The sequence below is a fragment of the Mercenaria mercenaria genome, chromosome 15 (assembly GCF_021730395.1).
Source record: "Mercenaria mercenaria strain notata chromosome 15, MADL_Memer_1, whole genome shotgun sequence".
NCBI lineage: Eukaryota > Metazoa > Mollusca > Bivalvia > Venerida > Veneridae > Mercenaria > Mercenaria mercenaria.
The window spans coordinates 7,191,684-7,208,348 of NC_069375.1; the positions used below are offsets into that span (position 1 = coordinate 7,191,684).

Here is a 16,665-nt window from a genome sequence, read left to right on the forward strand (position 1 = left end):
GAAAGACTATGCACTTTAGTCCCAGTGTGATGTCCATCATGGGTGGAAATCTAGATAAATCTCTGTACTTATCAATGTAAACATTACTCCTAAAATTCTCACAAATGTAATCAGAAAGTAAATCTGAATGATTTCTTTAGCAAATGATCAGGTGTTAGTATTCTGTAAAATTCTTCAATCTGTTGAAGTTCTGTTTCACAAAGCAGTTAATTTTCTGTATGTACAGGGATGGTGGAAAGTGCTACCTAAGCTGTGACCATGGACTGATCATTGAGAACATCACAGAGGGATCTGTGGGCTCGTACAGTGGCCCAGGGGTATCAACATGGAGGTCGTACTGTCTCTGGATCTTCACAGTGTCCTCTAATATCAACGATCCATGGTCCCTACCTCCTACTATAACTTTCGGTATGGAAGATGTGGCTGTACAATGTGAAAGGGTAAGTAAGCATCTGCAGACTGTTGATAGAAGTTTCCTCAAAGTGTGACATGAAGTATTTTCTTGATGAAAATGTTTAAAGCTACTGCTTAAATAATACTTTCTGGTGATTTGGGTCTTGACAATGATATTGAAAAGATTATTTTTGGAAAAATGCATGATTCTGGTTTTCAGATTTGTATAAAATACACCAAAAAAAACCCCAAAAAACAACCTGAGAGCCTTTTTTATACGCCCGTTTTGAAAAACCAGCTCTAGATTAAAGGTCAAGGTCACAAATTGAGCTAAAAGGTCAAAACTGTCCATATTTTGTGTCCTGCACATGAAATAAATAACCATGCAAGGTATTGACTTCAAAATTGGCATGTAGATAGGTGGCAATGAGGTGATGTGTAAAGCCCTAGAACTGGGTCTGTAGGCCAAAGGTCAAGGTCAGAAAATTGAGCTCAAAGTTCAGATCTGCTATATCTTGTGTCCGGAGTATAATTTAACAAGCTTTGTTTTAAGTATGCATTATTTAATCCATTTTACCTTTGTTTGGCCATGGAACAACCATATATATGGTGTTTTAAGAACATGTGCTCTTGTTGTGAACACACATTTATCCTGTTGTGACATCCCTTGAAAATGACAGTAACAGCAGTTTATGCAAGAATGGCACTTAACCCTTTCCATGCTAAATTTCTATAATGGACTTGTCCATCTTCCAATTTTGACAGTACTATTAATTGTTAAAAGGGGTGCTAACCAAAAATATACTGACTGAATAGCGAACAGTGCAGATCATGATAAGACTGCACTGATGTGCAGGCTGATCATCATCTACACTGGTCGCAAAGGCAGAACCAATCGTGTCCACCATGGTAAGGATTAATACATTACAGCACTTGTATATACCGGATCATGTTGTAGGAGATACTGTTCTGTAAAGTGCTTTTAATTACAGGACCATGTTTATGTTTATGATGGTATCCCAAACTTCATAGACAGCACAGGAAGTGGTGTGTTGCTTGGGGCTTTTTGTGGTTTCTACACTAGAGAGTTCCATAATGTGATTGCACGGTCTGGCATTGTAACAGTGTACTTTGATGCTGACATAAGTGGAGATTGTAAGTATTTGTTACAGATAAAATAATGTTAACTATATGTAGTTAAAATGCTTACTGATTGAACATAAGTTATACTGAAAACAATGCTTACCGAGAACAAAAATGGGTAGAGGACACCTGTTAATACTATTGCTGAATAGCAAAATGTGTTTTGAAGATATCTTCAGAACATAAATTTTACCGTGGTGTGAGTAACTGGGAGCTTTTGTCAGATTTATACAGGTGAAAGCATTTGTGACAGTATGACAGCCATCTTTTTTTTTTCGACTTTAATATATTCATAAAAAGTACTGTAAACACTTTTGTTGAATGTATCATAAAGATATTGCAATGGTGTATTACTGTTTTACATAAAACAGGCTAGTCATGTTAAAGGATACGTAATATCTATTGGACAAATAAGATCAATATCATCAACAAGAGCCAGTTATTATTTCCAGTTAAATCTGTTAGAAAAACATTCAGAAAAATTCGAGGCAGAATAATAAAAGACTTGGTTTTATTGAGTACTATGCCAAAATAAAATCGAGACTACTTTGGTTTAAAACAAAAATAAGAGCAACTCTAGTGTATCATGTCACACTTTTGTCGTATATTAAAAGTTATAAGTATAGAGGCCATAACTAAAAATCATCCAATGAAAAACAATTTGAAAGTAAACAGAAAAGAAAAACATAAACATGAAAGGGTAAAATACACTTAAAACTTTTTGTACTAGGATTATACAAACAGCAACTAAAAAGTAAAATATGCTCTTTAATAATAAAAAAAAAAACCAGGGATGCTTTGCTTAAATATCAATAAAATAAAAATCTGAATAAATACTCGGAAGACATCAGTTTATAATGACAGTCTTTTTATAGATTTCAGAATTATAATGAACGTTTCTGGTAAACAAAGAATTAAAGGAAGTAAATGGCCTTCCTATAATACAAGACTTGTTTTTAAAAAAAGTATTAACAATATAAGAAATGAGGCAAGTTTCTATTATATGAATATTATATTTACAGACACCTCAACTCGAGGATTTAATGGTAGTTATTATGTGAACCGATGTCCTGAGGCCTGTGACGAGACAAAGCACCAGTTCTGTAATCACTCTACTTGTGTGTGTATGGAGGGATACACAGATTTTCCTGACTGTTCCAAGCAGATATGTCTGGAGGGATGTACTTACCAACAGGTAATCCTGTCACATACACTCCTTGCCCGTCCAACAGGTAATCCTGTCACATACACTCCTTGCCCGTCCAACAGGTAATCCTGTCACATACACTCCTTGCCCATCCAACAGGTAATCCTGTCACATACACTCCTTGCCCGTGAACAGTTAGTTGTACACTGAATATTACCGGAACAGTTCTACAGTTCTTCAAGACAGACAAAGTAATAAAAATGGAGAAACATCAGGAAGCCATCAGAAGTCTGTTTTATACCTGATTTTACCCTTTGTAAATTTGCAGTCCATTGATAAGCATAAAGATGTAGGATACAGCTATGCTGGATAATATTTAAATGGAAGAACAAAGTAGTGAACTTTTATGATAAAATTTAACTCTGTATGTTAGTTTACATGGAGGCATTAAATATTATGGTTACAAATGTTTTTAGAAGTTCAAGAAGTTATATGATCACAGTGCCTGTAGTGAATGACTTTAATTTTTAGGGTACAGGTTCTTGTCTCTGTGAGTCTGACTTTGGGGCAAGTCCATATCAGATCACGATGTATCCCTGGGATGCTAATGCCATACCTACAGATTTCCATGGTAACGGTCCCAGTAGTCGGTACGGACATGCTCTCATATACTGTGATGATGACCGTCTATATCTGTTTGGAGGGCGATCTTTGGAGCGGGGACTCCTAAATGATATCTGGCAGTATGGTTTCAGCAGCAATCAGTGGACGGAGATCAAACCTGACAGGGGAGATAAACCAACTCCTAGGTAAATTGTAACACAATGATTTTGTGTAATCTGTTAGTGGTTACACATTTTGTACAGAAGGGTTTACAGTTAACTTGTTATAGGCATGCCTAAAAATTTCTTTATTAAAAAGTTTTTTTCGTTAAATATTTTCATGTGTTAGAAATTATGGAAAAAAAAGCATAGTGTTGAAGCAAGTTATTTTAAAGCAGTATATGTTTATGAAAACACTGTGATCTGTAAAATTGGATGAACAGTTATACTTGTGTGGCAACCATACAGTAAAACTTAGAAGTAAATTAGAAGCTTATTGGTACTTCGTACTCATGTAATATTATAAAATGATTATTTGATAGATGTTGATATATACTGTGGTGTGAGTGTACTTTGTATAAAGATGCATATATGTAAAGTTCATAAGTGTTATATCAGATATAGCAGCTTTCCATTTAGATGTTATGTGTAATTATGTGGTTAGAAAATGACGACTTTCAGTGTTGCACTTGAACATACATAAATGGAGGTAATCATAAACAATGCATTCAATAAAATTGTCTGCTGTGTTAACCCTCTGCTAAATTTCTGTAATAAACTTGTCCATCTTTCAATTTTTACAGTACCATTAACTGTTAAAAGGGGTGGTTACCAAAAAGATACTGACTGAAAAGCGAACAGTTCAGACTATGATAAGACTGCACAGATGTGAATCACTTGCTGCCAGCAGGCTAAGGGTCTATTAATATTCAAACCTTTGGCAGTTACGTGAGAAAACCATTATAGAAAATAGGATGTAACAAGAAACAGTCACATTTTAAGCTTATAACAAAAAAATGTAGCAGCCACATTACAAACAAAGGCATTATGATCCTTTAATTATTATTTTATTGAATTTTGAATAATCAATTTTTTCAGGTACTTCCATGCTGGAGAATGCGTGCCAATAATGAAGGTTTTGTACATATTTGGTGGATTGGTGGAGTCACCATATGAGCAGAGAGAACACATTGCCAGTAAAGAGTTGTGGAAATTTGCAATTGGTCCAAAAAAGTGGACAGGTCCTTCGGTGAGTATGTAATCTTCATTTCAAGCTAACTGTCATAAACAGTTTTGTACAGTCACATATTTACTAAGGCAAAATATATGTATAGTTTTAAAATACGTAGAAAATATGCTTGTAGTCCTTTGTACATTCATGATTTAAATGGAAGTTGGCACCTTACACTGAAAATATCAACTTTAGTTAACTTAACTATTCATTTATGATTTCTGACAATATTTTTTATGATTTGTTACAATGTTCAATATTTTAATGTTAATCCGGAGATCTTTATATATGCAGGAACCAGACTGGGTACAACCAATGGCCGGTCACACAATGACCCGGGGCGAGGGAACCAAACTGTTCATCATTGGAGGATTCTCTACAGCCAAGTACTTCAATGACATTGTTTACGTCTATGATGCCAATAGTTACATCACAGCATGGAGCACCGAGGATGTGGAAAACAGGACCGGAGCTAAACCTGCAGGTAATTCACTTCAGGAAATTGTCATACATTTTAATGAGAAAGATTTGGTCATTTGAGGCCTTTGAAAGGAAATGTAAAAGGTCTGTATAACATTGTATTAACAATATGCAGGTTAAGTGTAATCATATGTGGCTGAGATGCAAATATTTTGTATGGAAATTTTGCCCATAAACATTTCATTCTTCAGTATTTTAGATTGATAGGTTGGCATTATATTGCAAAGAATAAGTTTGTAACCCTAAGAAATGAAGGAAAGCTGCCAGGTTAACTTTGAATACTTTAGCAAGTTGTAAACTTCATTTGAGTATTGCTGAGATGTTATTGAATTATAGGCTTTAACACAGTATCTTAACACTAATAATTCTTGTCCTTTCCATAATTGAGTTTTGGAGTGTTTTAACAGTTTGGGGTACATAGCTTTTATTTTTGAAACAGGTATATATGGCCACAGTGCAGTATACAATGAGGAATACAAGACAATTTACATATTTGGAGGTCATGTGTTTAAGGACGAGAGACTACAGTTGTCACAATATCTGTTCACGTACGACGTTACAGATGCATCATGGAACCTTCTCCAACCAGAACCCACAAAACATAACAGCATGGTAGGTGGACAGTTCAAGTAAATATACATATGATAAACATGATACCTTTTAGCCCATTCGTTTTATAAAACAAACAAATGTCAGATCTTACTAGAGAGGGCTTATTCGCAAAATGATACGTTTACACAGACATAACATTATGTCATTGTAATTATGTATTTTTATTGTATCTGCTATTTCCAGTTAACTCACATAGCTATGATGTCAGATAGAGGTGGAGTATTTCCAAAGGTCACAACCTTCAGTTGGCTAAAATTGTTTACCCATGTCATGTTGACTAATTATGAGATATGTGCATTTTACCGGGCTACATAACCCATGAAGAGCTTGCTGATTTTGTTGTTTAAGATATCTCTAATTTCAGAAATGTGAAATATTGGATCAATTTAAATAATCAGAACTGTAAAGTCAGAAATAATCTATAATATCTAATAACCTATAATCACACAGAAACCTTGGCCGCCATACACTTAATACGTCCATATATTTTATACCCTGATGTGAATTACCTAACTGATTTATTTTTTAGCTCATCTGATTTTTTGAAAAAAAAAATGATGAGTTATTGTCATCACTTGAGCGTGTGTCGGCGTCGGCGTTGCCTGGTTAAGTTTTATGTTTAGGTCAGCTTTTCTCCTAAACTATCAAAGCTATTGCTTTGAAACTTGGAATACTTGTTCACCATCATAAGCTGACCCTGTGTAGCAAGAAACATAACTCCATCTTGCTTTTTGCAAGATTTATGGCCCCTTTTGTACTTAGAAAATATCAGATTTCTTGGTTAAGTTTTATCTTTAGGTCAACTTTTCTCCTAAACTATCAAAGCTATTGCTTTGAAACTTGGAATACTTGTTCACCATCATAAGCAGACCCTTTACATCAAGAAACATAACTCCATCTTGCTTTTTGCAAGATTTATTTCCCCTTTTGGACTTAGAAAATCAGTTTTCTTGGTTAAGTTTTATGTTTAGGTCAGCTTTTATCCTAAACTATCAAAGCTATTGCTTTAAAACTTGCAACACTTGTTCACCATCATAAGTTGACCCTGTACAGCAAGAAACATAACTCCATCCTGCTTTTTGCAAGATTTATGGCCCCTTTTGGACTTAGAAAATATCAGATTTCTTGGTTAAGTTTTATGTTTAGGTCAACTTTTTCTCTTAAACTATTAAAGCTATTGCTTTGAAACTTGCAACACTTGTTCACCATCATAAGCTGACCCTGTACAGCAAGCAACATAACTCCATCCTGCTTTTTGCAATAATTATTTCCCCTTTTGGACTTAGAAAATCATTTTCTTGGTTGAGTATTATGTTTAAGTCAACTTTTCTCATAAACTATCAAAGCTATTGCTTTAAAACTTGCAACAGTTTTTCACCATCATAAGTGGACACTGTACATCAAGAAACATAACTCTATCCTGCTGTTTGCAAGAATGATGGCCCTTTTTAGACTTAGAAAATCATGGGTAGGACAATATTTCTATTACACAAAAAAAATCAGATGAGCGTCAGCACCCGCAAGGCGGTGCTCTTGTTGAAGGAATAAACTGGTAATAAAATGGACTTTTGGTGGGTACTGTATGTTTTTGTTGCAGTTTTGTAATTAATATTGAAGATTTTTTTTGTATTCTATCAAACTCTGTTCTCTGTGAAACAGTGGCAGCATGGCTTGAACTAACCACTGTAAAATAGTGGCTCCTGCATTGCTTAAACTATCTCGGTAAAACAGTGGTTGCATTACACTGCTTGAACTGTCTCAAACAGTTGCTGTATTGCCTGAAATACCTCACTAATAGCAGCTACAGTGCTTAAACTGCCTCTGTGAAAAGTGGCTGCATTGCTCAAACTTTTGAAGACCTATATTGTTGTTATTGGAGATTTCACATACAGGTGATTTATATTGCAGGTAGAGGCAAGATACTTCCATACTGCAGTGGGTTTTGAAGACTATATGCTTGTTATTGGAGGTCTCACACACCATAGGAATACAAGTTCTGACGTTCTGATATACAAGTATAAATGTAACTTTTGGACTAGGATAGATTTTTCTGGTAAGTTTGCTACCAATGCTCATATACAACAATGTTTGTGGGGCCTCTCTTTTTACGATCTCTGTGGGGCTTTACAAGGTGCCTGTGGAGCCTGTCCTTACAAGATGTCTCTGGAACCTCTCCTTACAAGATGTCTTTGAAAATCAACTTTCCTCTGTATATATGGATGTTTGTTAGATTTTGTTAATGGTACTATATACTGTTAAATATGTAGTGCTGAATATTCACCCATAGACAATGACTGTGAAAGTAAACCTTTGACTGCTAAAATGGACCAGTTGATGGTTCTGAAAATGTTAAAGATTTTTTTTTCTCGTAACAGGTAATGTAGCTGGTCTAGCTGTTTCATCATTGATTGCTGCAAGGTCTGTGAAGTACCAGGACAGTGTTTACTTACATGGTGGCTTCAGCATGATGGATCAACGTGCACTGTATCGTATCACACTTCCACTAGATATCTGCTCCATTCACAGTACTAAAGAAACATGTATACAGCCGGGATGCTCAGCACTGATCGAAAATCTACCAAACAGCGCCAGACGGAACATCACAGTTTGTTACACAAGTGGGAGAAAAATGTAAATAAATATATACTTTAAAAATACAGTTTCATTTGCTCAAAATATTTTCCAAGAAAGATGTAAAAAGACTTTTGCCAAGCTGTAAAAGGCCCCCACTAGAAGGAGAATTTTAATCATGTATGCTGCCATTGGAACCAGATTTTTATCCCCTGCCGATGAAATCGGGAGGGGGGTATTGAAATGGCGTTGTCCGTCCGCAGCCATTTCTCAGTAACTACTTGGTAGAATTTCATGAAACTTGAAATAAACATGAACCAACATACTGCAATGATGCCCGTCAAGTTTTTTTTTTGATTGGTCAATTTGCCTTAGAGTTATTGCACTTGGTTTAATGAAAAATGTCTGACCGCAGCCATTTCTCAGTAACTAGCAGGTAGAATTTCATCAAACTTGAAATAGACATGAACCAAGATACTGCGATGATGCCCTTCAAGTTTTTTTTTTTCGATTGGTCAATTTCCCTTAGAGTTATTGCCCTTGATTTAATGAAAAATGCACAAAAATGTCCGTCCGCATCCATTTCTCAGTTACTAGCAGGTAGAATTTCATCAAACTAGAAATAAATATGAACCAACATACTTTGATGATGCACGTCATTTTCTTTTTTTATTGGTCAATTTTCCATACAGTTATTGCCCTTTAATTGTTTAAAAATCCACAGATTTGTACATAACAAACCAACCAATTGGAAGAATTTCATTAAACTTCTTTCATTCTTTTCCATGAACATTTATTATAAACGTGAAGTTGTGTACCCACACCTGGTTGCCACCTTGCCTTGGTTACACACCCTCCCCCCCCCCCCCCCCCCCCCCCCCCCCCCCAAATTATTTTTTTTTTTTTTTTCATTTTTAATTTTCCATCAATATTTATAATCAACATGTAAACTTTTGTACCCTCACCCCCTACCCCCAGCCCCATAAAAACCCATTCATTTTCTGTTAATTTGATTTTGACTAATGAAATTACTTGCTTCTTTGTAACATACTTAACTTTTTGCTGGATATATTTTTTGCCACAGACCCTTTCGGTGGGGGATACCAATTCATCGAATTTGCTTGTTAGATTGATAATAATATTATAATAACTTACCATCTGTTAGTCAGGTTTCACTCGAAACAAATTCCTGGGTCTATCTTTTGTGAGTGATGGACAGAAATATGAATGGATGGATTAAGGGACAAAATAAAATTGTTAGGTCTACATTTTGCTTACTACCTACATGTATGAGCCCGCCCGCATAGCTTAGTAGTGAAAGCATTGGTCTATGGATCACGGGGTTGCGAGCTCGATCCCCGGGCAGGGCGTATGCTCTCCGATTTTTCTCCGATTTAATAAAAGACATTGTGTCTGAAATCATTTGTCCTCCACCTCTGATGATCCATGTGGGGAAGTTGGCAGATACTTGCGGAGAACAGGTTTGTACTAGTACAGAATCCAGGAACACTGGTTAGGTTAACTGCTTGCCGTTACATCACTGAAATACAGTTGAAAAATGGCGTTAAACCCAAAACAAATGTTTGTACTTAAAGATTATGATAGAACCTACCATTTGTAACTGACAGGACAGACAAATAAACAGACGGACAAATGAAGAATGTAAATAATGTACATGTGAACTTACTGTACGAAAACCAATAAGTATCAGGCAGCATGTTCTTAACTTGTAAGAGTTTGAAAATGTGTTAAAGGAACTGTATGATGATTAAATGAGATATGATATTGTAGGTACAATACAGGGATAGAAGAGATTGAAGGGCCAACGTGTGATATCTACTGGCATAGAGGACGTGTATGTCAGGATATAACAAACTGTTCACAGTGCGTTGCTGCGTATCCTCCATTCAAACACGCTGACCCTGTGAGTACCATTTCCAATTCGAACCGTTGAAAACTTTGCTCTTGTGACGAGTTTCGTTCCACATATATTACAATAATTCATTAAGACATAATTATGCATTGGCCTAAAAGTAAACTATTCTCAGTAGTTGAAAAAGCTGTCTTTATTCATTTCCGCAGGAAATTCAATTAAAACTTGATACATCATTTTACCTATACTTAAATTTTGCTTTGGAATTGAAATTTTCAGCAATGATTCAACATTAAATGTTTGTGAATCAGCATGTGGGTAACATACAGAGTCAGAGAATATCTTAATTGAAGTTCAATTTACAGTTTTACTGTTTAGAGTGCAGTATGTGACCCCTACCCAAAGGTCATAGGTTCCAGTCAATGTAATATCTAGAATTTGATAGCTGTCCCCACAGTCATTTAAGCACGGGCTTTGCATCAAAAATATTTACATTTCTTTATCACGAATTCAAATTAATTGTTACATTTTTATTTCAGTCTTGTTTCTGGTGTGAGAACTGTATGATCAACATGTGTGTTCCAAAAGGCTTCCTCATTGCTAGTAACTTTACGTCACATGAAGCTAAACAACGATCGTCGTGTACAGTGTCCCCATGTGTTGCCTCATCGTGTTCAAGGTGTAAAGAACGAGGTTGTCTGTGGTCACAGAACTTTTACAGAGAAACTTCAGGCAATTTTGGTATTTTACAATTTTCCAAGTTTTGACAAGTTTAATACCTAAACTTTAGCATAAATTGATAATGAAAGTTTAAAAGTTCCATATGGCTTTTAATTTTTAAACTAGGTCACTAGGTCAATTAATAGGGAAACCTTGTTAACACTCCAGAGGCCATATTTTGTACCTCACCTTTATTTATCCCCCCGCCAAAGGCGAAGGGGATACTAGAAATGCTCTGCGTCTGTCCGCAACGATCTTTGTCCGGAGCATAACTCCAAAAGTACTGGAGGGATTTTCTTCAAACTTCACACACTGATAGAACACATTGAGAGGAAGTGCAGTGTGCAAGAACAATAACTCTACCTTGCCTATTTTTTGAGTTATTCCCCTTTATCATATTTTCTTAAAAAAATTTGTCCGGAGCATAACTCCAAAAGTACTGCAGGGATTTTCTTCAAACTTCATACACTGATAGAACACATTGGGAGGAAGTGCAGTGTACAAGAACGATAACTCTTCCATGCCTAATTTTTGAGTTATTCCCCTTTATCATATTTTGTTTAAAAATTTGTCTGGAGCATAACTCCAAAAGTACTGGAGGGATTTTCTTCAAACTTCATACACTGATAGAACACATTGGGAGGAAGTGCAGTGTGCAAGAACAATAACTCTACCTTGCCTTCTTTTTGAGTTATTCCCCTTTATCATATTTTCTAAAAAAAATTGTCCGCAGCATATCTTTTTCATGCATGGAGGGATTTTGATATATTTTGGCACAAATGTTCACCACCATGAGATGGAGTGTCCTGCGCAAGAACCAGGTCCCTAGTTCTAAGGTCAAGGTCACACTTAGAGGTCAAAGGATACAAGAATGAAAACCTTGTCCAGAGTACTTCTTCTTCATGCATAGAGGGATTTTGATATAACTTGCCACAAATGTTCACCACCACAAGACAGAGTGTCATGTGCAAGATCCAGCTCCCTAGGTCTAAGGTCAAGGTCACACTTAGAGGCCAAAGGTCAGATACAAGAATGACTTTGTCGGAAGCATTTCTTCTTCATGCATGTAGGGATTTTGATGTAACTTGGCACAATTATACACCATCATGAGACGAAGTGTCATGTGCAGTTCCCTTCTTCAGAATTACTTCCCTTTGTTGTTACTTTAAATAGCTTTTATTGTAACTTTTTCATTACTAGTCGTAGGGAAAAATCAAGACCACTTTTCAGTAGTACAACATGCATGCTACATCCAATTTTGAGGTGTATTTTGACCAATCTCTACCTAATAAAGATTTTTGTGTGGACTTAATTTTTTTTTTTTTTTTTTTTTTTTTAAAGATTAACTTCCATTAGTTGTTACTATAAATAACTTATGTTGTAACATTTTTAGCTCACCTGTCACATAGTGACAAGGTGAGCTTTTGTGATCACATAGTGTCCGTCGTCTGTGCGTCCTTCCGTCCGTAAACTTTTGCTTGTGACCACTCTAGAGGTCACATTTTTTGTGGGATCTTTATGAAAGTTGGTCAGAATGTTCATCTTGATGATACCTAGGTCAAGTTCACAACTGGGTCACGTGCCTTCAAAAACCAGGTCAGTAGGTCTAAAAATAGAAAAACCTTGTGACCTCTCTAGAGGCCATATATTTCACAAGATCTTCATGAAAATTGGTCAGAATGTTCACCTTGATGATATCTAGGTCAAGTTTGAAACTGGGTCTCGTGCCATCAAAAACTAGGTCAGTAGGTCTAAAAATAGAAAAACCTTGTGACCTCTCTAGGGGCCATATATTTCATGAGATCTTCATGAAAATTTGTCAGAATGTTCATCTTGATGATATCTAGGTCAAGTTTGAAAGTGGGTCAAGTGCCTTCAAAAACTAGGTCAGTAGGTCAAATAATAGAAAAACCTTGTGACCTCTCTAGTGGCCATATTTTTCATGGGATCTGTATGAAAGTTGGTCTGAATGTTCACCTTGATGATATCTAGGTCAAGTTCGAAACTGGGTCTCGTGCCATCAAAAACTAGGTCAGTAGGTCTAAAAATAGAAAAACCTTGTGACCTCTCTAAAGGCCATATATTTCATGAGATCTTCATGAAAATTGGTCAGAAAGTTCATCTTGATGATATCTAGGTCAAGTTTGAAAGTGAGTCACATGCCTTCAAAAACTAGGTCAGTAGGTCAAATAATAGAAAAACCTAATGACCTCTCTAAAGGCCATATTTTTCATGGGATCTTAATGAAAGTTGGTCTGAATGTTCATCTTGATGATATCTAGGTCAAGTTCGAAACTGGGTCACGTGTGGTCAAAAACTAGGTCAGTAGGTATAAAAATAGAAAATCCTTGTGACCTCTCTAGAGGCCATATATTTCATGAGATCTTCATGAAAATTGGTCAGAATGTTCACCTTGATGAGATCTAGGTCAAGTTTGAAAGTGGGTCACGTGCCATTAAAAACTAGGTCAGTAGGTCAAATAATAGAAAAACCTTGTGACCTCTCTAGAGGCCATATTTTTTATGGGACCTGTATGAAACTTGGTCTGAATGTTTATCTTGATGATATCTAGGTCAAGTTTGAAAGTGGGTCATGTGCCTTCAAAAACTAGGTCAGTAGGTCAAATAATAGAAAAACCTTTTGACGTCTCTGAAGGCCATATTTTTCTTGGGATCTGTATGAAAGTTGGTCTGAATGTTCATCTTGATGATATCTAGGTCAAGTTCGAAACGGGGTCACGTGCGGTCAAAAACTAGGTCAGTAGGTCTAAAAATAGAAAAACCTTGTGACCTCTCTAGGGGCCATACTTGTGAATGGATCTCTATAAAAATTAGTCTGAATGTTCATCTTGATGATATCTAGGTCAAGTTTGAAAGTGGGTCAAGTGCCATCAAAAAGTAGGTCAGTAGGTCAAATAATGAAAAAACGTTGTGACCTCTCTAGAGGCCATATTTTTCATGGGATCTTCATGAAGATTGGTGAGAATGTTCACCTTGATGATATCTAGGTCAGGTTTGAAACTGGGTCAACTGCGATTAAAAACTAGGTCAGTAGGTCTTGAAATAGAAAAACCTTGTGACCTCTCTAGAGGCCATACCCTTGAATGGATCTTCATGAAAATTTGTCAGAATGTTCACCTTGATGATATCTAGGTCAAGCTTGAAACTAGGTCACGTGCCTTAAAAAACTAGGTCAGTAGGTCAAATAATAGAAAAACCTTGTGACCTCTCTAGAGGCCATACTTTTCATGGGATCTGTATGAAAGTTGGTCTGAATGTTCATCTTGATGATATCTAGGTCAAGTTTGAAACTGGGTTAACTGCGTTCAAAAACTAGGTCAGTAGGTCTAAAATTATTAAAATCTTTTGACCTCTCTAGAGGCCATATTTGTCAATGGATCTTCATTAGAATTGGTCAGAATTTTTATCTTGATAATATCTAGGTCAAAAATTAGGTCACTGTGTCAAATAATAGAAAAAACGACGTCATACTCAAAACTGGGTCATGTGGGAAGAGGTAATTGACCACAGGAAAAAAACAAGACCACTTTTCTGTGGTACGACCTGGATGTTACTTTCCAATTTTAGGTGTATTTTAAGACATCTCTACCTGGTAAGGAGTTTTTTTGTGGACTTAGAAAAACAAAAGACTTACAATGATTACTAAACAACCGCAAAATTAAAATTCCATTTGCAAATACAACTGCTAGAGTAAGAAATTTGCTGTGACGGGCATATATTGTGACATTCTGGCACTCTTGTTCCCTGTTAGCTTTCCATTCCTTCTTTTTACAGTAGCCATATAGAAAAACATCATACAGCTATACTGTTCATGAAAATTAATAAAATTTAGCAGTAAACCACCTCACCACTGAATAATTCTTTCTTCCACATCTTTAAAACCCCTGATGTGGACCACAACTAAACAGTTTTTCAAAGCTTCTCCCAAAATGAATACTTTCAGACACTAACTTGCCAGGAACTTTAGCCTTCAATTATAATATGCCCGGTGGGGGGATTGGCCATGTCTAACATGGCTCTTGTGAAACTTTGTCAGAATGTAAATGAGATGTGAAACCAAAATTTGTAGTCCTGTTTGGCGCCATATAACCTATACTGTGTTGGTGCACTGTAAAACCCAAATATATAAATAAATGTCTCTATGAAATCTAGTTTAAATAAAACTGGGTTACCAGAGGTCAAAAACTAGGGCACTAGATTAAAACATAAAAAAAAAACATGCTTACACTGTAGAGGCCACAGTTTGATCTTCTTGAAACTTAGAATTTCTATATGAAATCTAGATTAATTACTATCTACTAACCTAATTTCTGTTTTCATGTACCTTAGTCATGGTATTAATATCATAACTAGGGTACATGAAATCAGAAACTAAATCACTAGGTCAAGTCATTGAAAGACATTAACACTCTAGAGGCCACATTTTCTACTTGATCATCATAAGTCTTTGTTGGTCTAAAACTAGGTCAGATCACAGAAAAACCTTTTCACACTCTTGAGGCCACATTTAAACTGGTGGGTTTTTAGGGATCTATTTTAGTACAGTGTAGCGAAATGAAATTCTTGCAGTAGTATAATTATTGATATAAATAAGCCAATAAAATTATGTCTCTTGACTGGCTATATTTTGAAAAATTTTATACTGTAAACAAATTCCAATTTTAAATATAATGAACTGTTGCACTCACAAGAGTACCTTATTTTATGGCATGAAATTTGATGTAGGCCTGTGTTCCTAGGTCTATTCAGCACAGAGATTCTTTTGTTTCAGTAAACATTCGCCATGTAAGCCCCACCAAGAAATATGACTGGAGCTGTGTACGTAAGACGCTTGCCAAGTCCTTGGAGTACTACAACCTTGATGGGGAATGTCCAAAACCCTGCTACCTGCATGGGACGTGCCAGGAATGTCTGAGCTCGCACGGAGGGGAAGGAGGATCCAAGGAGTGCTACTGGAGTGAAAGCTTGAAAGAAGTAAGTTTGTTTTATGCTTGAATTTATTTACAATAGAGAAAATACAGAGAGATTCCCAGGTAGAGAAAATACAGAGAGATGTCTCATTAGGAGAAATACAAAGAGATGTTCAGATGGAGATATTTTGGGAAGCCTCATGATAATTATCTTAAGATGCAAAAACACTGATTAAAAAATATTAAAATGGGTTTCTGTATTGAGAGGCAATTAAAACTCATTGCTGTCAGTATGATCCTAACCATTGTCAAATTGTTTCATACAAACATGCTATCCATCTTGCTTATAGATAGTCAGTTTCTCTTCCATGTTGGCCGTAGTCTGAAATAGGGCCTGTTGGGACATCTTCTATGTTGTGGCTTCTATAAAAAAGCTTCTCATGAATATGTCTTCCACCCAGTGGTTGGAGATATATTGACTTAGTGCTGTTGGTCTGTCTGTATGTCACAAAGTTTGTCTGAGCAATTCCTCTGACACTACAAAGTGGATTTACACCAAATGTAACACAATATATCATTGCCAGGCCTGGTTATGCATATTATTGGCATGTTCCATTTAAATAATTTTCAGCAGAATGAATTCAGCCAAACTTCTCAGGAATAATCAGTATCAAGCCTTGTTGTGTTTACCAGTGGAGTGGTATGGTTCACTGACCTTTATTAGAGTTTTGCCCTGAATTTATGGTATCTTTCAATGTCTGCATGTTAAAGTGGTGGGAGATGTACATTCTTCTTGACTAACAGTCTCTATTTAGATGTAATATTTTCTGCTCCTTTAGGATCAGAGGGTACATTAAATTTATCTGCTTAGCAGAGTTACACTTAAGCTGGTACCAGGGGCTTGATAGGTGTTACGTGTTTCATTACATCTCATGAATAGATTCGATCAAACAAATTCTTTTT

The 16,665-nt window shown here is 36.1% G+C and overlaps 1 protein-coding gene across 1 annotated transcript in view; it reads left to right on the forward strand.

Moving 5' to 3' along the window:
* The window catches only part of LOC123558913 (multiple epidermal growth factor-like domains protein 8), a 95,876-nt gene that overhangs the window by 56,758 nt on the left and 22,453 nt on the right, over positions 1 to 16,665 (forward strand). Inside the window, exons 16-27 of the mRNA XM_053525719.1 lie at positions 227 to 440; positions 1,386 to 1,548; positions 2,559 to 2,731; positions 3,215 to 3,492; positions 4,384 to 4,534; positions 4,811 to 5,000; positions 5,436 to 5,608; positions 7,517 to 7,661; positions 7,984 to 8,239; positions 9,971 to 10,103; positions 10,592 to 10,793; positions 15,564 to 15,766. Of these exons, the coding sequence (XP_053381694.1) occupies positions 227 to 440; positions 1,386 to 1,548; positions 2,559 to 2,731; positions 3,215 to 3,492; positions 4,384 to 4,534; positions 4,811 to 5,000; positions 5,436 to 5,608; positions 7,517 to 7,661; positions 7,984 to 8,239; positions 9,971 to 10,103; positions 10,592 to 10,793; positions 15,564 to 15,766 (2,281 nt within the window). The remainder of the gene's footprint in view (positions 1 to 226; positions 441 to 1,385; positions 1,549 to 2,558; positions 2,732 to 3,214; positions 3,493 to 4,383; positions 4,535 to 4,810; positions 5,001 to 5,435; positions 5,609 to 7,516; positions 7,662 to 7,983; positions 8,240 to 9,970; positions 10,104 to 10,591; positions 10,794 to 15,563; positions 15,767 to 16,665) is intronic.